The sequence below is a fragment of the Magallana gigas genome, chromosome 10, assembly GCF_963853765.1.
Source record: "Magallana gigas chromosome 10, xbMagGiga1.1, whole genome shotgun sequence".
Taxonomy (NCBI): domain Eukaryota; kingdom Metazoa; phylum Mollusca; class Bivalvia; order Ostreida; family Ostreidae; genus Magallana; species Magallana gigas.
In genome coordinates this window covers 6094240-6119156 of record NC_088862.1, presented here as the reverse complement: position 1 = coordinate 6119156, position 24917 = coordinate 6094240, and the positions used below count along the sequence as shown (strand labels likewise).

At 34.7% G+C, this 24917-nt stretch overlaps 2 protein-coding genes across 3 annotated transcripts; one reads left to right on the top strand and one right to left on the bottom strand.

Annotated features, from left to right (window-relative positions):
• Window positions 1-3606: 3606 nt before the first annotated feature.
• LOC105329081 (proteasome activator complex subunit 3) lies at window positions 3607-15665 on the bottom strand. Its single transcript, XM_011430237.4, has 10 exons — window positions 15505-15665; window positions 12817-12849; window positions 12182-12244; window positions 11314-11409; window positions 10780-10831; window positions 10277-10389; window positions 9637-9705; window positions 8587-8709; window positions 6271-6357; window positions 3607-5122 (listed from the first exon to the last, which is right to left on the bottom strand). The coding sequence occupies exons 1-10, from the start codon at window positions 15553-15555 to the stop codon at window positions 5039-5041; spliced, it is 771 nt and encodes a 256-aa protein (XP_011428539.3). The 5' UTR covers window positions 15556-15665; the 3' UTR covers window positions 3607-5038.
• Window positions 15666-15762: 97 nt separating this feature from the next.
• On the top strand, window positions 15763-24904 carry LOC109618846 (uncharacterized). 2 transcript variants are annotated; one of them, XM_020067534.3, is made up of 7 exons: window positions 15763-15857; window positions 19376-19419; window positions 19524-19628; window positions 20162-20362; window positions 20494-22329; window positions 22472-22526; window positions 22675-24904. In XM_020067534.3, exons 2-7 carry the CDS (start codon window positions 19380-19382, stop codon window positions 24392-24394), a joined length of 3957 nt encoding a protein of 1318 aa, XP_019923093.3. In that variant the 5' UTR covers window positions 15763-15857; window positions 19376-19379; the 3' UTR covers window positions 24395-24904. The 2 variants fall into 2 exon arrangements, with proteins under 2 accessions (XP_019923093.3, XP_034308637.2); XM_034452746.2 differs by lacking the exon at window positions 15763-15857 and adding an exon at window positions 18127-18241.
• The last annotated feature ends 13 nt before the right edge of the window (window positions 24905-24917 follow it).

Sequence of the window (24917 nt, the reverse complement as noted above, 5' to 3'; positions counted from 1 at the left end):
CAATATATATATCACTAATTGTAGAATATATATGCCACATATCAATATCAATAAGATTTGATTATCATACAGACATACGCGTATTTGACCTTATCAATGAAAAAAAAAATGTAAATGAAATAACAGACAAGCGGTTTCAATTCAGCTTAAAGAGGGATGACGACGATTACAGAAATGAGATATCTCGTACCTTGGGATGAATCTAGTTTATGGCTAGAGAGAGTTGATTTTAAATAATTGATCGATATAAGGAGAAAGATCGAGTTTTGCTGAAGTCCGAAACTTTACACGTAATGTACTAGTGGGGCCCCAGACAGGGTCCAAGCGGGGGTCAGTGTGTGTTTTGTGTATGTAGATGTTGATATAATATGTACACTTCTGCCACATTCTCCTGTTAACCTACCTGTACGTGTATATTGTTTATATTTATTGTACTGATACAGCTGTATAGCTTTACGTTAATAAGGAACTGAACTGTGTAGGACTCAGTGGGAGCAACCTCAGCTGTCGCCAATTATATACTCTTAATTAGACAGAGAGACAACTTGGGGAGGATGTTGTTTAAATACAAGAAATTGATTCTTGCTCTAAAATATATGCGACAATGCTGTTAACACATAAAGATGTTGTTAGTATATTTGATTAATCGATCTGGTTTGGGGTACTTTTTTGATAAGTCGTGTAATTTATTGGTTAGATTGATTAGTTTAGAATTTGTTTTACTTCAAGATAAAATAAACCCCTAAATTATTTGAATAACAAGCTATATATTTTGACAAACAAGATGGTATAAAATTAAACAACATTTTTTTTCTGCAATACTAGTTGCCTTCATACTCATATGATGCACCAAAGAAAGCATTTTATTGTTTATAAATGTTGTATGTCAATTCTGTAAAATGAGTACAACTGTATGCATTAATTAAGTTACAATTATTTGTGTCACTGCATCTAAGAGTTACAATTATTACTTGTACCATTGTGTACCATCTGTGTACAAGTTATACACTTAGTTATACATGTACCACTATTTGTTTTAGGAACAAATATTTCTTCTTAATGTATTACATGTAGTTACATTTAATTACAATTTGTTTGCATGATGACCATTGGTATATGAGGAGATGAATCTCTGTCAATTAAACCAACGTATTTTTCTATCTGTTTAAAGATTTATCAAAGGTTGTGGTAGATTCTCGTAATTTCAGTCTTACTGCCTAGACCAAATTCAAACAGAACTGTTTAGAAATGTTCAATAATTTAATCATTTTAGTAATATTCATTTCTACAATGTATGTACTTTCCATTCTAAACTACTACACAGTTGTAAATTGTTATACTTGGTAAACACCTCGTAAGTTGTAAGAACTTGTGTTCGAACCATTTTTATATGTTTACGCAAAAAATATATGTTCAAACTAAACTATCAAACCAAACAAATGGATAATATTTCTAACGGATAGCACGTGCATATTCCGTGTTATTGGGTCATCGACTAGGAATTAAGCTTATCTATAAATGGTTTGAAATCCAAATCCTGATCTTTTTGGTCCGTGATTGAGAAACAATAACCATAAAAACGGGTTTCTCTTTCATGTTTTAATCAACAAGCAGCCATAATTTTGCAAAAGAAAAAAGAAATTTGCGCAAAGATTAAACATTGAATTACGACCAAGTTGTGACGAGGGAGAGTTATAGAAGGTGCACTATTGCAGCCATCAGAAATTAGCCGCGTACAGTTTCCATTTAATCTATTTGAGCAGATTAGTCAATCCTTGTGTATATTATATCAATTTTTATCAAGTTTCTCTTGAGAATCGAGAACGCCAAGCGTGCGCCATTTTGTGTATTTTTATCACGCAAATCACGATTAGGGCTTTGAAGGAATGGATTCTAATTCAATACGCTAAATGACCAGAATTTCCTTTGATTTAGGAAAATGAACTCGCAAGAGAAAAGGGAAAATCAACATTTCCTCGAGTGCTGACACAATCAAGACAAACAATCCTTGCGCAATTACATGAGAGAGAGAGAGAGAGAGAGAGAGAGAGAGAGAGAGAGAGAGAGAGAACTCTATTAAATTATTACTATGTTTGGGGAGGGGGTGTTAAAGAAATTCCTGTTTTAACACTAATTTTACTAGAGGCCGGGTTTAAACATGCTTTGCCCACACGCCCAAGCTTCCGTACAAAAGGATGATTGCTATTCCATTGTGATGTGCTCAGTTGTACATGTAATTTTGCATCGAAGAAAATAACAACTTAATTATACATGTAGATCTTAATGGTGTGATTTACATGTAATATGGAGTTTCACACCCCCCCCCCCCCCATAAAAAAAAAAATAAAAATAAAAAAAACACAAAAAAAATCAAAACACCAAACAAATACCCATAAATGAAAAAGATAACGATGTAACGTAAAAATGTTTCAAAATGTCTTCATTTAACAAAAAGATTAAAGGGACTTGAACGTTTAATTAACACGATTTGAGCTCAATTTTTTCCAAATTTATAATTTCATTTTTGGTGTTAATATGGATGTTTTTAAGTCAGATATAGAGTTACAAGCAAGTTACAGAGGTTGAAATTCTTTTGTTTTGTAAACAAAGCTCAAGTCTTGTTATTGTTTACATATGCATTATATTGGTACAAGTTTCACTCTAATGTTGCTTTTTGTTTAGGGACAAGTGTTTAGGGACAAATTAAATCAGTTTATTTTGATGCCACAAGTCTTTTTGTCAATTTGTTTACTTTACATTATTTGTAAACAAATATAAGACTCGAGCTTTGTTTACATAACACTTCCTTCCTTCCTCAGTATCTCGCTTGTAACTTGATTTCTAGCATTGAAATTTTGGTGAATCATTCATAATACAGAAATAAATCATTTGATACAGAAAAATCTAATATAAAATTTTTCATCTCAAATCGTGTCTAGGTCCCCTTTAAACACATTTGACAAAACAAAAAATAAAAAAATAAAATGCATAATTATGTGTTACAGAACCTTAAAAGCCACAATCGAATGACGTCACAATGACATTCTCTTTTCATTGCAAGAGACTCGTTAGAAAAAGAAAAATTTACAATCCAACATGGGCGATTTAATTTAAAAAGAACATTCTGACGATCAATTTCTGTCTATAGTTCTGACCTTACTACACAACATGCGACTTTTTTTTATTTAGAACAAGTTCATATGGTGGCATATTTCTGCCATCACTTCTCAGATAATTATATCGACTTGTCAGATAATTATGTCAACTTATCAGATCTTTGTGACGACTTGTCATATAATTACGTCAAGATCTCTGAACTTTTTGTCGACTTATTCAGGCGTTTAAAAAGTTAACATGAAACATATTAACGCCCAATTTGTGCCATCTGACAAATTGACATAAAGATCTGACACGTTGACAAAATTATCTGACAAGTTCACACCGCGGATTCAACTAAACGTGAGCAGATGTAAATGTTCTGATTTTTTCTTCAATCAATTTCAATCCTTGCGCAATTACACGAGAGAGAGAGAGAGAGAGAGAGAGAGAGAGAGAGAGAGAGAGAGAGAGACTGTGTGTGTGTTTTAACAACAACCAACAAATGAGTTAATTTATGTTTAATTTATTGTAATTCAATGGTAAAACAACAGTCTCTTTCAAAGAGACAGGACTGACACCATGATATAATCAAAGTTGTTTTTAATCCAGCGAAAAAAATTAAAACAAAACCAATTTAATAACTGAAATAACTATATATGAATTCCTTGTTTTAGGAAACTTTTAGGGCAGTTGCATTGGTTGTACTTGCTTATCCTAAATCTTAAAACATTGTAAGGATTTTAAACAACATTAGTATTTGAAAAAAAAAATCTGGTGGAAGATTTTTCAATCAAGTTGAAAAAAACACTATATTCAACCATTTACATGCCTCAACAGGTTGCACCACTAAAAATAAAATCATCACAAAAAATGTCTGTGTAAAATCATTGGAAATGTATGCCATTACACCAGTTACATACCATGTAACATTTATATTTTTTATTTCACATGTTTCAAATGACATAAAACAGAACTCGCGATAAGGCTTCCACCATGTCTAGGAAATTCCTTGCTCTAAGGTTTAGAGTTGTATGGAGAATTCCATAAGCAAGTATTTCCAGAGGATATAAATGAATTGCAAGACCCATCCCATTATTCAACAGTCCAAATTATAAAAGGTTTTTCTACAGACTTCTCATTCAACATCAATATTCTGAAATGTTGTATAAGGATTCAGCATTTTGAGGAATAAAAATGACCATCATTAATTACATACATCATGAGGCACATTTACTGGTATACATTTTTTGAAACTGTATAAGCCATTTTGAATAAAAAATTTAATAATTTCAAAAAAAAAAATAATGATAGTTTACATTTACGTTATATTCTCATATTTAAGTACAAATACATTTATGAATTAATAGTGGAGTTCAATGCAAGTCAAAAATACCAAGAAAAAAGAAACTGACTCCCAGTAAAACCAATGATTACATTGGCATTAAAAACAAAGAGGTATGTAACTTAAAACCTTAACTCCAGTGTCAGTCAGCCACATTCAAACTTGTATACAGTGTGTGCCGCCACAAATGATTAAATACCTGATGAACAAAAGTCACAAACTCTGATGAAAAAAATACTTATGAAAAATGAAATGAGCCCTGTAACATCCATACAATAATGAACACTTTGCTGAGTAACATAAAACTTTATATATAATATCTTGTTTTGGTTACCTTTTTATGCAGCTGTCAAATAATTATTATCTTATTAAAATGTAGCACCAAATTCACCACAACATTACCATGCATACAGACAAATGCAAGCAGACATGTGACTTTTCATTTGGCCGCACCTGTATGACTTTTTCTTTTACAGCAATTAGAGCCAAATGCTCTATTTTTTCTCCCCTTATAAATTTGAGAGAATACAACAGACATATCAAGAAATTTAGAAAATAGTCAAGAAAAAGGTTGACGTGTCTTTATTATTGGCAGACTCAGTAAAGTAGATTCTCTGCATTCATTGATCGTGGTTTCTTGATCTTGTCAATGTTTTTCAATACTAGGTCATGAAGGCTTGCCTTGAATAAAAAAAAATTGCAAAGATAATTTTTAATTTAAAAAGACATCAAGCCAGGATTGGACAGAGGTATTCAACGTTTGGACTCATAGTGACTTTTACATATACTGTGAAATAAAAAAATGTGGCGATACTAGTATTTTAAACTGATTCAAAGAAATAAGCCAGTTCATGATTTTAAATAACACTGGGTTATTTTTAACAAATCACAATGGTAAAAGATTTCATCCTGATTTCAATCTATGAATAAATCAAAGAAATCTTAAAGTTTTCAGTTTAGCCCAATTTTTAAATTAGTGCCCAAAATATTATCTAATGAGAAATAACTTTTGCCTAAACCTGCCTATTGCAAACTTTTTTATTATATACACAACAATTTTTCCTTTCTTGATACTGTTAATTTTACAGAGTGTGATTTATTTGGATCACCATATTGTGGGTTTCCAAATTCACATTACCACTCAAACTCGATGCTTCAAGTCTTGTTTGATCTGATGATCCGCATCTGGACACTTGAAGTGATTTGACCCTTTGTATCAAGTTACTGTTATAATAATATATATATAACCCTAGTACTTATTGACTATAGTGTCAGTACTTACTAACTATAGTGTCAATACTTACTGACTATAGTGTCAGTACTTATTGACTATAGTGTCAGTACTTATTGACTATAGTGTCTACTTATTGACTATAGTGTCAGTACTTATTGACTATAGTGTCAGTACTTATTGACTATAGTGTCAGTACTTGTTGACTATAGTGTCAGCACTTTATTGACTATAGTGTCAGTACTTATTGACTATAGTGTAAGAACTTAATGACTATAGTGTCAGTACTTATTGACTATAGTGTCTACTTATTGACTATAGTGTCAGTACTTATTGACTATAGTGTCAGTACTCATTGACTATAGTGCCGGTACTTATTGACTATAATTCAAGTACTTACTGACTATAGTGTCGGTACTTATTGACTATAGTGTCGGTACTTACTGACTATAGTGTCTGTACTTAATGGCTATAGTGTCAGTACTTACTGACTATAGTGTAAGTACTTATTGACTATATTGTCAGTTCTTATTGACTTTAGTGTCAGTACTTATTGACTATAGTGTCAGTACTTATTGACTATAGTGTCAGTACTTACGTAGTGGTTCCTGACCTCACAGCAGATTAATCGCAGACTCACAAACTCTTTCTCGTCCAACTCTCGCACTGCTTGTCGGTAGTCTTCCTAAAAATAAAACACATTCTCTATTACTATTTATATACAGTATAAATGCAATGCAAAAGAATATAAGACACTTTTGTTTCAAACTTGTATTAAGGTATACATGTACTTACATCTAAAAATTATAATAACATCAGTATGTCAAAAATTAATGGCTTCTTTCTTGACATATGAGTAACATTTTTGTGTAGGGAAACTTGATAAATCGTAAGACATACGCAATATTCTGTGGGTTTTAATCTGAACTAAAATACTGCATCAATTTTAAGACCATTTTAACAAAAAAATGTCTACTCTATTTTAAATCATCAATATTTTAATTATTTTCTTTCTAGGAAGCTTATTTTTAACAAATATTACTTGTCTCAACAGTTAAAATAATGACAATATGGTATGATCATTGCAGTACAGACGAAACAATTAATGACTGCATGAATTTACATTTGAACACTGAGCAAATAGTATCTGAATATAAGTAACAACATTTTAAAAAGAGCTGCAAATCTTCGAAATTTTGAAAACTTTGAAACTCCAAAGGCCAGAACAGCCTTCTTAGTAGCTTAATATCTTTGCTTATTCTCACTCTCAAATTGATTTGCGCAATCACTAAAAATATAAGTTGGATAAAAGTATTGACCGATTGATGGACAAATAGATTGGGAAGAAGGGCAGGAGCTTAACTTCAAAGTACAAGGACCATAACTCTGGCTGCAAACACAAATCTTAGACTATTTAATAAATGAAACTCAATCTGAAAGTCATCAATGTTTAACAAAACAGTTCATATTAACTAGACATCTGCAGTCTGCAATACCATACTACTGGATGGACTGATGACAAAATTAATGATGAACTAAAGGGGAAATATGAGATTGACACTGTGAATACTATTTAGACATTCCATGGCAGGACAAGTTAATGAAGAAAAAAAACAACTTAAGTATAAAATACCCCAGTGGTTTTGTTATTTAAGAAATGAACTCAATATCTACCCAACTTATAAAAGTATAACCTGGGTTGGGGCAATTTACCCTTTATAATCCACAAAGAGGATTATAAAAAAGCGTGTATTGCTCCAACCCAGGTTATACTTGTATAACTTGGGTAGATATTAAGTTAATTCCTTATAATTTAATTTTCTGTAATTTGCTGTACAAATTGAGTCTGTTTTACTTTTAAAAATGATAATAATCTGTTCAAAATTCAAACATAACGTCAAACGGATTAGTACGTTTTTGACGTTGGTGCATTGTGATGTGTCTTGTGACGTGCAAACCAGGTTATACAAATTTAACTAAATTTAGCTATCCAATCAAATGCCGCGTTACAACCAGAATTAAATTATATCGTTATATCCTACATCTGGGACACAACTTAACATATACTTGGCCACTTTGGAGATGACATTTTATGGTTAGGCGTTAAAAAAGAAAATCAATAAACCTTTGGGCATCAGCCATCTTTTACATCTGCGTCACATCTTACTATATATGTGAGTACTTGACAACTTATACATTTGTGAGTACTCGACAACTTATATGGACTATATATGAGTACTCGACAATTGTACATGGCCATGTTGGAGATGAGCTTTACTTAGGAGATTTTAGACAACCAACTGCATGCAAGTACTTAGCCATTTACAGTGTACTATATGTGGGTATCTGACAATTAACTAACTATATGCGGGTACATGTAGTACTTAAAGGGACGATCACATGTTCATGATTTTGGTAAAATTCTATTTCTCTGTTTTTGTTATTTACACTGCTTTAGGAAAGCATTTCTAATGATGAAGTGAAATTTAAGAGTCAGTCGTAGAGTTATAACCAAGATGCAGGGCTCGCAGTTCTTTGTCATGTAAACAAGGCTCATACCCTTTTTTTGTTTACATAGGTTCAATAAACAAGTAAAACATCTTTGTCAAGCTGATATGTCTACCTTCCGTTTCATTTTATGGATAATTACACAGTTTCTAGAGTTTAACACATTCATTTTAGATCTAAAACTGGGATTTTAACTTCAGCATTCAGAATGTAAACATGAATAGCTTTGTTTACAATGCAAAGAATTGCAAGCTCTGTAGCTCGCTTATAACTCTGCGAATGACACTCCAATTTTGGTTGTCTATTTAAAATGCCTTACTAATGCATTGTAAACATTAAAATCAGAAAAATACATTTTTACAATTGTGACCATGCCCCTTTAACCACTTACTATGATGGTACTTACTATATGCGGGTACTTGGCCACTTTGGAGATGAGTTTTGCACGGGAGATGAAGTAGCGAGACACCTGGTCCAGGTAAGTGGCGGCCTCAGTCTCGACCTGCCTGGCTTCACCCATCGTCTCCTCCTGAAACAGAAAGGGGGTAGGGGTGTTAATGCACTAAAGGTATGAATATAATCACGGTCATTGTCTCTTATCACTACAATGCAATCCTTTGATGCTTTGACTCACTGGTACTAAAAATACGATGTTCTGAATCTAATTAATGTATTTTAACATAAATGTATTTTTAAGAGGGCTCGGTGGTTGTCGCTATTTTTAGATTACTGTGGAATCATTAGAATTTGTGGTGGCTTAATTTTTATGGCATTTGTGGATAAACCTCTCCCGCGAATTTACATTCTCGACAAAAACAAATTTTGAAAGAGTTTTTTTTTCTTACTGAAACTGAAAACTGATTCATCGAAGAAATTACATCAGTACGAATAAGCAAAAACCCCACAATCCACAAAAATTGACCCCTACGATTTCAAAATGATTCCACATTGCTTAAATTTCCCTAAGAGGAAGAGCTCTATATAAGGATATAGAAAAATAATAAAATTTCAAAGCTAAATTATTTGTGTTTTCTTCACTGAAAGTTAGTTTGCCGCCATTGTTATCATTTGTCGAAGTTTACGGCAGACCTGATACTGTGATTTCATAAATATTCGTTGAATACCAATTTTCGTGGATTTCGTTGTTTAGTTGATCCACGAAATTAAATGTTCATTGAAGTGTAATTTTGTATTGATAGGGTCATTGGCCACGAATTTACGTATCCTTGAAACTGTGATTTTCACTTTATCCACGAAAATTGATGCCCTTGAAAATTAATGAAACCACAGTAGTTTAATGAATTTGCTGACCCCCCCCCCCCCCCCCCCCCCGCCTTCTCACAAGAAGCCATAATTTTACTGTTATCCCATTATTCTATCTAAACATGGACAAAGCATATATAGCCAGATTACTGTCTTATCCAACACCCCATATTTTTTTTTCTGTACACTTTACCTGAACTGACACACCAAAATTATTCCCATCTTCTATTTTTGGAATAAGAAAGGCTATCCACATCTTCATCTGCAACACATTAAGATATTATATGTCATATGTTGTCGTCAGAATTATAGATCTTAACGCCACAAATATACTATACACATAACACAAACATCGTGAGAAGAAATTTTCAATTTTTAAATTCAAATTTTAAACTAGATACTATCATGTTCTTAAAATAAATTATTCCCAACTTAGTACAGTGTACAAGTAACATAGTTACAACAGGTATTGTTTATTTAATTGATATATTTCTAAATAAGATAAAGAGTAAATATTCCTTTTAACTGTTGTTAAATTCCAATAATGTAAAGTTTGTTACAAAAAAACCTTTGTTAAAAATTGCATTAAGACTCATACACACTTTCTGACTGTGGACCAACTTGTCAAACTTTTTCACTTTCATATTACAACACATGAGAAAGTTGATTGAGTTCCTTAGTTTTTGGAGGCATGTAAAAGATTCTTTTTTACAAAATTGTTAAGGCTATTTACAAAAGAAAGGAATATTCAGTCAGGTTCCTCAGTGGGTTAGCATTGCGACACAGGTCAGAGGGTTATAATACTGTGAAAAAGACTAACTGCGAAAATTTACCATATTTGCGTGGTCAATGAGGTCTCGTATTAATGGTTTTAACTTTTCTGCAAGAACCACTAGTTTCTTATTTGAGGGAGCGGGTCCATTTGGTAATATCATGACTGGTGTTCCTACAAAACGATAACACAAGCTATAATATCATTGTAAATATCATCACATTCCAATATAGCATTTAGATTTCTTTACAAAAATTACATGTACATAATATGTGTAAGTTAAAGGTTGTTCAATATTTCTTGGAATGTGGAAGAAATATTTATCAAAATGAACATCCTTAAAATTAGACAGTATCTACATGAATTCTGACACACGTACTGTTCAAACTTGAAAAGCAGTTTATAAAACATGTGAAACAAAATCATGTTTCCACAAAACTTAATTCTTTTGTCAAATTGAATAGCCTTTATTTGTTCTTAAACTTAATCATGTTAATAATTCCAAACAGCTGAAGTTTCCACTTTCACAGTGCTAAGAATCGCACACTGTACTAATACACATACCTGATACATTGTTATGGTTATCATTTTCTATTTTCCTTTTCTTGCCACTAGGCTGCAATAGAGAATATTGTAATTTTATCAAAATATGCTCAAGTCAGTAAATCCTATCTAATTGAAAACTTAAATCACCAACAAATACAGTGAAACAATCATCATATTAATAGTTTCTTCACTATTTTTTTCTCAATTTCAGGATAAAATATAAGAAAGCATTTATTCACCGTTTCAGGAAATTTCATAAGATTTAATATTTGGTTCAAATTAATAAAGATATGTTCCCTCTAGACTACACCTTTTTTCTCATAAAAACATTTTTATCTTTTAAAAAACATGTCAGAGAAATATTTTGCATGAAAGAGTTGTGCAAGTGTAAACATGAACTGTCTGTCAAATTAGCACATATAAATGTTTGGACTCAAAATGCTATAAAAATACTCCAGAGTAGTCTGAAGTAACTACCGATATAGACAGGATTCCCTTTTTCTATATTTACCAGACGAGTATACAAAGTAATCCTCACTTGAGGAGACTTACCTCATCTCCAGATGCATTGTTGGAAAACAAAATGGGGTCAGGCACAGGAATGTTCAGGTCAACATGGATATCTGCTAGACACGACATCGTCATACTCTGAAACATCAATCAATATAGTCCAATAAAGTTTTTCTCTATATATTCCTGAATAAAATTTATCTCCCAATTGTGGCCCCACCCTACCCCCAGGGACCATGATTTTAACTGTGGCAAAGGCCTGTCCCGAGACACATTAGATGATTCTAACTAAGCAGAGTGTAGTGAAATTAATAGCTTTATTGAAGGCTTAAAGCTTGGTTATGTAATGTCAACAATACGGTGTGTAGATGTATCTATTTCGTAAATGTCCAATATCATATGCATTGTCAACCCGTGCACGCACGGCTCAAAGTCTAGTATAATAATATGATTTTGAATTCAGACACGGTCAATTACGAAATAAATTATTAAATTGTATTAGCAGTGTTTGTTTTCAATATAAACTAATGAAAATACATGTAGTTGGTGTTATTTTTGCGAAAATGTCAGAGACAAGGCAGAGTTAAACCCTAAATGACTTTCAAAAAATAAATAAATAAACAATTGCATGCAAAATTCACTGTTATTTGTAAATATGATGAATTCTTTTAAAACCCAAATCAATAAATTTATTTATTATCTTGATACATTATGCTAAATTTCAAGTATCTAATAACTCCAGTAAGATATTTGATGATGGCAAATTCCTAGGTCTCTATTCAAAAGTCACCTCTCTAAAGAGGTCACTTTAGGTACCTCCCAAATGTGACTGCTAAATACAAGTTTGACTGTAATTACGTTTGTGGTTTAAAACTATAGAAATGGTCAATACTGCTGTATTATGCTTTACCTGATATAACTCTTCTAACTCCAAGATTTTTGCTGGAAAGACATCTTGAACTAAATGATCACCCTAAAACAGAACATGAAAAAAAACACTTTATCTTATCACAGATTATTGACCAAGAACACCCAACAAACAAAAATGTTGATCATATTGTAAAATGAATTACATAATATGTACATTGAAAAGCTATTTTCAAACTAATAAAGTGAATCTGAGATAGTAAACTCAATCGTCAATATTGTGACATATGTTACATGATAAAGTTCCGGTAATCAGAATGAACACGATGAACTATCATTCAACAATCACTGTAGATTCCTAATTAAACGTGAGGAACTAATATCCGCATAATATCGTGAGAAGCACATCTCCCGGAATTTATAATCTCGCTTTTATCTTTCTGATGGATGTATATAAACTAAATAAAACTATGACAAAATTAATTTTTTCGGGCTGATGTAAACTACCGGGTAAAAAAAAACTATGACAAAAATTCAGCGTTCAGAACTTAATATTTTCTTAATTTTATGTAAAACTGTTGAATCCAGGAATTAAGTACTCACGTAAAATAAGGAATCTACATTATACTTTAATCAGACTTAAACATGATCAGATGAAATAATCATAAATACACGTACCTCTTCTTTGAAGTTGTCCTTGAACTCTTTGACCTGGAATTTAAATAAAGAAAATCTATAATATTAACTAATATATTAATATGTATACATTAGAGTAATCATATGTAACATATTTTTCTCATTTAACTTTATTTTCACTGATGATAATGAAGTCCAAAACACAACATACATTGCTAGTTGCCATTGTCTACACAATTTTTTTTGTAAATGCAAATACAAACCAGTCAACCAACCTTTAATAGCATATTAATTACTGTACAATACATTAAATGCAATTATACCTACTCAGGGTTGTCTCTAAGACTCGGGAGGTGGGGGATTCCCCCACCTATATTGTCTTAATTACCTAGCTATTTTTCCATTTCAAACACAATGAAGCTATCAACCTGCCTACTGCTGATACTTGTGTATTGTCAACACAAGCCAGACATATACGACGGTAGCCTGATATGGGTATATAAATTTCAAACCTCACTCTGCATCAATGTTAACTTTTGAGTTCATACCTCTACATTAACTATATGGAGAGCCAATCTTATTAAAACAAGGGCACTGCTAAGTGGGGCATCCCCTCACACCATTCTGGGGAAAATGCATTATTTATGACTTAATTATTAATTGAGGAGACTAAATAGTTCTATGGAAATTCAGGTCATATATTATGCATATGTACATTTTAACTTTGGTCAAAGTAGATGTAACATATTAGGTATTACATTTGTATAACATTTCTTTTCTTTACACAAGAAATTCCACACATATTCCTAACAGAAACCCAACACATATGCTTTAAAGTTTAGTAATGTAGCTTCATTAAATGCATTAGGCATTACTCATTTGACAATTCAATTGTGCAAGCAAATTTATGTTTCATAATGAAACAAAGCTGAAGATCTAGCGATCTAGATCTGTAGTCTGCTCTGATGGAAAATTTGAGTATGTATATTGTATATGTCAACCCAAAGTTAAAGTTCTGCAGCTATTCATATGAAAAAAATTTTCTGTGAAAAAGTATCTTCTGATCTCGGACTAGTTGCACAATTTTACCTCTTAGTAATTATGGAAATTTGGCCTGAAAATTCAACTGCTTTTTACGATGAAAATGGTTAGTGGTATGATTATGAACTTAAATCCCCTGCTCACTCCACTTTTTATCTATTATAATATATTTTTCTAACTCTCCGATCCTTAAAAACAATTGTTTTTTACCTTCACCATGTCTAAAAAAAAAATCAAACTGTTAATTTTAAATGTTTACTTTCACTTTAGAACCATTTTAACAAGACCTTGGACTTTTGGTTGGACGTAGCTATCTATTTCTTGCGTCAAAACAAGTTTAAAATGACGCGTTTTCAAGCGAAATATGCACCGATTGCGTAGTCTTAGCTCAAAAGCCAGACAAATCTGGTTGATTTCAAAAAGCCATGGCTGAGTGGCTAGCAATGAAATAGACAGGCCTACGTCACATTACTTTTTGACACAATTCAACAAAGTCCAAGCTCTTGTTTAAATAGTTCTAGTTTCATCTCAGTGTGAAAAAAAGCAATTCTATATCCAGTTAGGTAAGAGGATACCTAGACCTTTCATCTTTCTCTTTGCAATCTGGATATAGCTCACATGTCATAACAATGATAACAATTAAGTAAAGTTTCCAAAATTTATACCTAAAAATTCCCAACATAAAAACAGTAAATTATTAAAAAAAATTTAAAGCTTCAGAAATGACAAAAAGGTGTCTTTTTGGGGGCAAAAGTCAGAACACTATAGCTAGCATAAGCCAGCTTCATTTTATAAGAAATAAAAATTGAGCAAATATTTGTCTTTTTACTGTTTGTTTTTTCTATTTATTTGTATGAAGATTTTAACCCCAATATCAACCAAATATCACTATAAAGAGTAAAAAAATCCCTTTTTTTTTCTTTCTAAGGAAGAGATCTTTGGGTAATAAGGTCCTTCTCTGATGGTTTTTTAATGTAGATGTTGTTGAATACAGTAACAGAACAGCATTTATACACCCACCATACACAAAACCTTGAAAACATCATTTTTATAAAAAGCATTTTTTTTTTTGCATCAATTGATTATTACCATCTCTTTGTTATTCAAAGTAAATTGCAAATTGTTGTTTTAGAAATTGATAAAAAGTGGTGTCTTAAGTTGGGTATTTTTCATATCTCAATTTTCATGAAAAATAGGCTCAACCCATTTAGATGTTTTAAATTACTTATATACAGGCTATCAAATTGAACAAAAATTTCAATATTTCTCTCACTGATCAGCTGATCAGATCTGCTGCCAATCCAAAGTTTAGAACAGTTGTCTTCAAACTATTAAACATCAAGACCAAAGCTCATTATCAATCAACGAATGCCCTGTCATTGTGAATTGGTTAATTTGTATCCAACAAGTTGAGAAGTCAGATAATGTAAGTTAGAGTAAATTCGGTAAAACTTAAAATATGCTCGACAACCTACATGTACATGTAATAAGAGTTAATGCCAGTCATTCATGAAATTACATTGTGTGCAATGAATAACATCGTTAGCTTTTGATTGTATTTCTATCGTTTCCCCCACCTCGGTATATAAAATATTTTCCTTTTTAGTGCATGTTGTTCACTGTTAACATTTAGACTATAATAATTATCCATATTTTTTAATCAATAAAACATCACAGGATTGAACAAACCTTTTGTAATGTTGCGGATCTTTTGGAATCTTTCGCTGCTTTCTTCGACATCTTTGTAAAGATATAAACAATAGTACTGTGTATAGCGCCAAATTTCAATGTGCTTTACAACTTCTCGGCCTTCACCTTGCTTTGTTCGGGCTTTTTGAAACTTTCATTAAAAGGAGAGTTCATTGATGGGCGGATAACTCTGGCAGTGAGTTGACAAAAGGTGGCGCAATATAAAGAGCTTCCGCTGTCAAGATAAACTCAGATTCCGTGACAACGAAGTAGCGATTGGCGCCATTCTTCGAATGTCAGTTTTGTGTTTGCAGTTTTTCGCGGATTTATAAGCGGAAAGCAGCCGAAAGCACGTGAGTATAGTTTTAATAGTAGAATTTGATGATATAGTTTCAATGTTTCACATTTATTCTGCAATATCCAGCGATAAATTATGTTATTTAGTTTCATTCATCAAATGCACCACAGGACCCATCTTCACAACATCAAGTCTTTATGATTACGGAACTCCACACAAAGTTAGAAACATATGTGCCACAGTGGGTTCCGTAGTCACAAGGCCTTGAAGTTGTGAAGATGCACAGGGGCTTGTGTAGAAAATAAAATCGTTAAAAAAGGGGTACTCGTTATTTTTCTTCCGAGGTACCCACATTTTTAACGATGTTTTTCTTTCTATGCAAGCCCCTGAAAATTTGCACGTTGGTATATCAGAAAAAGGGTTCGTTAAAGATATTATCTAAAATAGGCCTAGTGATTGAACTTTACATATATTTGTGTGCTAATGTAATCAATGTGAACTATTTTTTTTCTACAAAAACAGAGGCGGGTGCACAGCGATATGGAATGTGTGGGACGGGTGGTGGGGGGGGGGGGCAATCAATGAACATCATGACGAATTCGGAATACGTGTAAAATTTAGTGCTAGTTACCATTTTATTCGCAAAAAACAAAGTCTTTCTGAAGATTTTCTGTTGGTAAAATTTAGGTGTTTGGTTTTGGTAGGGTGATTTGCATATTATCTAGATAGCCCATCCTTTCTAGCCAAGGGTTTTCGGTCCAATCCGCTCCCAAATATTGATTGTGAATGTCAAAATTAACGCCATATTTCTGAAGACCAAAACATTTTTTCAGACTTGGCACAACTTAATCATTATGATAACAAATTGCTAGCAATATCATTATGAGAAGGCGCGTCTGTGCCTAAAGGAAAAGGTCACTAAAAATATTCAGACTTATTACAGTTTTTATAATAAATTTAATGGATTTTTTTTTTTTTTAATTTTTTTTTATATCTTTGATGTTTTGATTCCGAAACTCTTTTTGCAAATTGATGTTTTAGCGATTGTCCTGTTACACAATGGTCTAAATGATCGGATAAGACAAAAAGTGGGGATAATTTATTTGATTAAATAAATAAATGGTACATGTACATATACATGTACATGTACACATGTAATACAATTCTACAAGTAATTGACGGCCGTCTCTTTAAAATCAAGCTTGGCGTGGCCTTTTAAATGGGTACGCTACATCACCCTGCACTAGTGCAGATGCAAGATCAGATTCAGGAAGGTTTTTGAAAAGTTACACATTTTTATGGTTTACGTGCATGTAAGCTCTTTCCATGAAATTCGTGTACCGGAATTTCTGATTGATATTCTTGGAAACTATTATGGTTTAAACAATTGTTTTGGTGTTTCATGGGGTTTTATCGCATTGCAGATACATGTGCCTAACCTGCAGAAGCTGGTTATGTGCATGTAAAGTTTTTTTTCTATCGATATGATTTTGTTTATAAGAAACGAATTAAAAATCGCCATTAGATAAGAATCGTGATATTTGATTTTGTTTCAAGCAAATAAAAGTTTGGTTAAGATTTAAAAAAAAACCCAAAAACATATGTTCCAAATGAGGGGAGGGGTGGTCCAACTCCCAGACACCCCCCCCCCCCCCCCCGGATTCCTCAATACATAATCCCTTGTGACTCCATAGAAATGGGGGGGGGGAGGTTATATATGTACATAACCACTCTCTACCATCGGCTCATGAGAGAGGAACGAACGACAACTTTGTAGGGAGATTGGTACATAACCATAACCAAACACCTTTTGTTATGCATATTTCTTTCCTTAGCAAATTAATCATGCGTTGATAGAAGATTTTCTCAATGGTTTGTGGATTCAATTTTGTTTTGCATATTTAGAAATCACAGATTATGATTCCTGACATTTGAGATACTTTGCAATCCCCCCCCCCCCCCCCCGAGTTCGCCGCGTATAGCGGGCTCAATTTATAAAAAAAAATTTAATCTCAGATTTTTAGTAGTCAAATAAAGGGAATATTTGATCACGGTACAATCCGCTATATGAAAAAAAATACAAATAACTTAATGGGAGCTCATGCGCTGAACTTCAGGGGAATAATTTAGGAATTCAAATTTCTTAAATCTACATATTAAAATTTCAAAAAATATCCTCGGACCCCCCTGAAAAAGTTAAATGTCATTCGACCCCCTCCCTGAAAAAAATTAGATCCGCGCATGGGGATATATGCAACTTCCGCCCAGCGCTAATTTTATCCGTTAGACGACGCTAGTAGCGTAACTTCCGTTGTCAAGTACGACAGAGTTTTCGCAACAGAGAAGTAGCTGTTGGCGCCATCCTTCGAATTCTCACGTTTTATGTGGTTTTCGAAGGCTGAGTTGTAACTCAAAGTGTGAATAGTTTTGATTATTGAAGTAAGTAATTATTCTATCGCTGTTTTAAATAGTCTCTTACGTAGTTGTTCATATTATCCCTTTAAATTGATACTGCCAGTCTCTGTTCCATGCCATAATAAAAATGGTTGATGGATATGGATGTTGATGAGGCCCAGAGGGGCGTTTAATTTTAAGGGGAAAATGCTTACGAATTGTCTCAAATTATGATTTAGCTTTCTTACAGAGTACGATTTTGAATTTTAAGCAAACCTCTTTTAATGCCTACTTTTAAGTTTTTGCTATGCTTTATTTTGTACTTTGAAATTCTGAATATTGCTTTAACGTTAGGCAACATGCATGTACGTTTGTTAACGTGAAAATTTAGTCTTGCAATTTTAGCCACAGATTAAAAACCTCATTTTCACAAAGAGAATGTATTTGTTATCCTTGCCCATTACGCCTTGGCATTATTTTATTTTTTTATATGCTATTTTTAACTCGTTATGGGAGATAACTCTGCTATTTCCGCCCAGCTCTAAACTCTCGCCACCAGTGGCGCTAGTATCGTTGTTAGGCACAACAGAAAATTGATCCAGAGAGATAAGTTGGTATGGCGCCATTCTTTAAATCCACTAAAATTTTCTTGGAATTTAAGAAAATTGTCGCTGTTTTCGACGATTTATTTATTTTTTATGATTTATTCATTGTCTGTTACCTGTTTTCTGTCCATAATGTAAAAGTTTTACCGTAAATTACACTGGTGCATGTTTTGGCTCACTGCCAATATAGAACAACGGTAGTTTTGTCGTGGGTTTTTAGATCTTTTGAGGGTATCAATGTTGATAAATAATTTTCAAATGAACGAGAATGGATGTTAATATGCTAATACATATTTTGCGAAATATTTTTTTTAGTATCGAAATAATCATTCTGAATAACTCTTGAATATTTTGCGTTTGTGTCAGGGAATGGATATGATTTTAATGATAATGCAAAACAATCCCTGGTATTCCTAATTGATTAATTATCATTTCCTAGAGTATATATATATATGATGTTCTAAAGAATCATGGACTGGCAGGGTTAGATGTTCGTTGTAAATGCATGTTGTTTAGATTTCATCACTTAGTTTTGTGACTGTAAAGTAAAGCTGTGTTTCCATTTTGCTTACAGAGTAATGGAAGAAAACGACAATATTCCTTGTTACAAGAAAACAGGTAGGTGTAAACTTTTGTCTTCAAAATGTATTCAATAATCTGCTAATGTGCAGGACAACATAAGTGTAGAGTTGAATTGTAAGAAGTTTATTGTCCCGTTCCAGGGTCAGGCGACGTTAAGTCAGACACCACCGACTCAAGCTCGGTCACTCTCCTAGAGATTCCTTCAAACCAGTCTCAGGGGAGCTCAGTGGTTCCCACCGACTCATGTAAGTACCCGTTATCTCATTTATCTCGTATTCTCTGATACAATGTGTTGCAGATATAGCAATACAGTGATACATTGTAATAAATTTCTCACTTGATATACTAGTATATTATAATAAAATCAATGCTTTTGTATACACTATAGAGAAATATATAATTCTTAATAATGACCAAATCATTGAAATATCCTCAATTCTATTTTGATGGACTCTGTTCTTATTTAATATCAGCTCTGCATACGCGGATCCAGAAAATTGTTCGGGGGGGGGGGGGTCCGAACGATAATTGTGTTTGCCGTGGGGGGGGGGGGGTCCAAGGCATATTTATTTTACTATAACTAATTTTCATTTTCCGGGTGTAGGGGGGGGGGGATCTGCGCATGAGCTATGATTTATAAACTCTGTTATAACCTGATATTATCTTCGAGATATAGATCAAATGCTTTTCTCATTATCAGCCTTGTATTGTTCAACTGAGGACCTTTTAATTTAATGATATAAAATTGGTCAGTAATTTGCTGTTTGTAAATTAACAGTGAGAAACATCAGACAAGTGTCTGTCGGCACCAGGATGTGCATGAATGCCCCCACCCCACAGAGAGGTGTCGGCATAGCCATCCCCACCCCACTCTCAGTGGTTAGCAGCCCCCAAGGAGATGATTCACCCTCCCCCATGCAGGGCACAAGTGAAGAACATACAGAGGCAACAACCAGTCAGGCACAGGCAGTTGCAGCCAGTAAGTAGTATTTATTTTTCTTAGCAGCTTTGAAAATTTTTAAAATACATCAATATTGAGTAAGAAAATTGTTTTAGTTGTTATATTTTTTTGAAATAGATGAAATTATCTTGTATTTTTTTTACTTATAGCTACAAGTGACATTGCTACAACCAGCGCTGCAGACCACATGCCAAAGGCCAAAGCTCCAATGCAGCAGTTCATTCCTACTGGTAGAGCACAGATCCACAACAGGTTAATCACACCTGAGAATGTGCAAATCTCTGCAGTGCCCTGTGTGTCTAAAGCCATTCCCAGAGTCCCTCTCTCAGCCAGCAGGCCACAGAAGAGCTGCAAGAAGCCAGCGTCTGACATGGCAATGCACACCGTTCTGGATACCACCCTACCCTTGGCAAGATCTCCCCCACAAATGGGGCTGACTGGGACGAAGATCTCCCCCCAGAGACCCCCAGCCAGAGGAAGAAATTGGCAACCCCCAGGTGGAAGTGTGCGTCCCATTGGTGCTAGCAGAGAAGATGAGTACAAACCACCCAAGGGACTACTTGAAAGAATCAAATTGATGGAGGCGGAGGCAAAACTAAGAGAACAGAAATTGATGGATGAAGTCTCTAACAGCACAGATGATAGACAGTCTCCAGAGTTCATCCAACCCCCAGCCAATAGATTCCTGAAGAAAAACAAGGCATTGCAAGCTATGATGAACATGGAGGAACGATGTGGTACTCCCAGTGAAAGAAGCCTCTCTCCTGCATCAGTCAGAATGCTGATGGATAATGTGTTTGCCTCACCTGAGAACTTTGTTCCTGTTAGATTGGACATCTCCTGCTCCCGCACTATTGAGCGAGTTTTCACTGTCCCTAGCAGTAACAGCAACAGTGAAAGAGTCTACTCACCTAGCAATCTAGTGCCGATATACCAGTCCGGATCAGAGAGCTTCATTCTCAGCCCAAACCGCAAGGAGATCCAGATGGACAGTTTCTTTGACAGTTTGAATGAACCCTCCATGCAAATCATAGATGTTGAGGACGAGGACAGCTTTGAAATTGTGAGCATGATTTCCACTTCAAACAGTTTCAGTTTTGGAACACCCAGAGATCTTGCCAGCTCATACGGATCCCCTAAAAAACTTGTCTCACAGTACATGTGTCCACAAGACACTTTCCAACTCAGGAAGAGAAGATCTGTGCACAAACTTGATGATATTCCAGGGGAAAAGGCTGCACCTATGATTGTTTCAGATGCCATGGCAGAGCCAGAAATGGACCTGCCAGTCACTCCAGAAGCCATGAGACCAATGAAGAAGCCACCAGTTCTGTACTCAGATAGTGTCAGCGATGTATCTACCATTGAACTCGTGGAGACAACCAGAACTGTCCTTGAAATTGGAGAATTCAGTTTTGATGAGACCCCAGCAGCTTACATCAAGCCTGGAGAAACTGCAGAAGACAATGGTCGCTGGGCCTATAAACGTAGAGACCTCAACAAGCTTAGCATCTTAGGATATGTAAGTCAGAGCCAGGATATGCCTCACAGCACTGTTAATGTTGCTCCAAGCCAGGATATGCCTCACAGCACTGGAACTGTTGCTGTAGGCCAGGATAAGCCACACAGCACTGTAAATGTTGCTGTAAGCCAGGATAAGCCACACAACACTGGAAATGTTGCTGTAAGCCAGGATAAGCCACACAGCACTGGACATGTTGCTACAAGCCAGGATAAGCCACACAGCACTGTAAATGTTGCTCCAAGCCAGGATAAGCTCCACAGCACTGGAAATGTTGCTCCAAGCCAGGATAAGCCACACAGCACTGTAAATGTTGCTCCAAGCCAGGATAAGCTCCACAGCACTGGAAATGTTGTTCCAAGCCAGAATAAGCCACATAGCAGTGGGTATCATCCTCAAAGCCACAAGGAGAAGCTTCAAGACACAGGAGTTGCTTCTCAGGGCCAAATTCTGGTAAAAGAAGGTAAGGCTTTTCTATTTATTATATGTTTATACTTGTATTTTAAATAACAATAGTAACAATTGTCATGATAAAAAACATTTGAGTTTATTATTTATAATTATAATTGTATAAAATATTCTCATTATATTTTTTTGCATTGCAGTAACAAACCCCTCTGCTGAGATTCAGACTGCAGAAGCTCAAGAGAAGGAGGATAAGTAAGTAAACCATTGTAATCTTCTATTTTACTTTAAATCTGATTTTGATTTGTTTTGCTTAATAGACTTACTAACTTAACTAGTTTTGTTAACTTGAATAAATTTTATTTTTTTCATCATGACATTGGACTTTCGCTTACATTTGCAGGGTGATCAAATTTTTGGAGAGGTTCTGCGACAGGAGGCAAGATGTGGAAGTAGAGAGATTGAGGCTTGAAGCCAAGCACACCAACAAAGTGGTGCAGCGAGTCCAGAACGGGGTGAGGCGCCGAATCCTCAGGCTGGAGGATGGTGAGCAAGAAGTGCAGGCATTGAGGCAGTACCACCTCGAGGTGCTCAACAGAATGACCGTGCAGTCGTTGAAACTCATCACAATGCACCAGGAACTCGGCCAGTTTGAGGGATGTTTTGACGATCGCATCCAATCCCTGATTCACTGGGATGTCTTCCTCTACCAGAGGCTTATTGAACAAGAAGCTATGATCTGTCATCAGGTCAACACACTGGAAGCTGAGATACAATCCATGAGAGCCATGTCTGGAGTAGCTATCATGGTCCGAACCAAAGTCCTGAAGCCCAAGCCAGACATTCTTGATGTGTCAAAGTTGGGATTTGACACCAAGCCACTGGCCCAGCGCACCATGCGAGAAATGATCTTTCCAATTCATGATTTCTATGAGAATAGAAATTTTGATCAGCCAAAGAATCAGAAGCCTAAAGCAAAGCAGATGTTTCCACCCATGAATATCTCTCAGCAGAGTCAGTATTATGAGAGAAATCCCATACTTGGAAGACCTCATCAAGATATGGCCGTTCCAGTGTACAATGAGTGGAAGAACCATGTGCAGCCCAAAATTCTGAAACCCAGAGCAAACCCGCATGTTCCACCTTTGATTCAATCTCAGCTCAACAATGATAGCAAGAAGTTGAAAGGCAAGAAAGCAAACCTTGACCATGAGACAATGGAAGAATCAAAAGGAAAAAGTGACATGCAGCCAAAACCTGGGAGATCCCAAGGAAACCCTGTGGTTCCATCCCTCCAGCTTCCTAAGTATGATGATGATGATTTCTCACACATCCCAAGATCAAAGGAAGAACTTTTCATATCCGTTGTGAATGAATCCGAGAGGGAATTCAGAAAAAAGCAACCTAAAGTTGTGAGACCAGAGTGCGTTCCACAACTTGATCTCTCTTTGCTGAATGACGTCAAGCCAAGAACCAGAAAAGCTACAAAAGCAGACTTTGGTATTTCAGTGTGTGATAAAACTGAGAGGAAAAGTCAAAGGAAGCCCAAATCTGCACTGAAAACTGATGATGCTGATGCAAAGCCCGAAACAAAGAGGAGGTCTGAGTCAAAGGAGGCTGTACCAGTCCCAGAGGACTCCAACAAAGAAAGCCACAGGCAGCAACCAAAGATTCTGAAACCAAAAGCCAAATCACATGCTCAACCAACTGAAGTTTCCAGTGAGCCCAAGGAAGAGAAGCTTTCCCCCATTAAGTCTCAAAAGAGCAACAGAGTCTGCCGAAAGATCCCAGCATCTGTGGTCAAAGTGGAAATGCCATTCCACCCTGAAATTGACATGACCTTGCCACGCAGACCCAGACAGGTTCCTGTTCCAATCATCTGTGCTCAGAAGGAGATCACTCCCAAGGAAACCTCTACAGCTGCCAAGAGCAATGCCAAGCTGCGATCCATGATGACCGGAACCGCCATCTTGCCAGACTTCAAGAATAACAAGATGCCGGCCTATAAGAAGAATGTTGTGGCACCAACCTTCAGGAAACCGGGAAAAATGGCTGCTGTGCATCCCAAGAGCCTTCCAGAAGTGGACAGTGCTAGAGCCAAAATCTACAAAAGATGGGATTGAATGCTAAGTAAAAGACACAGTTTTGTAACTGATTTGATGTCCAAGGGCTTTATTCTTTGAGTTGTAATGTTTTGAAGTCTTTTTTTAGACATATTTACCTTTTTCGGAACGTTTTCCAAAGTCATAATTAAATTGACAGCCAGTTTTTTTGTAATTAATGTGAATTTTTATGGCTGGTTTTGAATTGTGATTATTTAACTCTTTTAAGACATTTGCCCTTTCTTTTTTTTAATATTTTGAATGTATATCATGAATTGATCAATACGATATTCAAAGGCTTTCTTTATAGAGTTTTAATATTTTGAAGTCTTTTTTAGACATATTTACCTTTTTCGGAATGTTTTCTAAAAAATTTTATCAAATTGACAGCCAATATTTTGTAATTAATTTGAATTTTCATGGCTGGTTTTGAATTGTGATTTTTTTAGGTCTTTTAAGTCGATAGCCCTTTCTACTTTTGATATAAGTATTTATGGTTTTCATTCTAACATGTGCCAGTTTTCATCAATTATTATACCAGGTT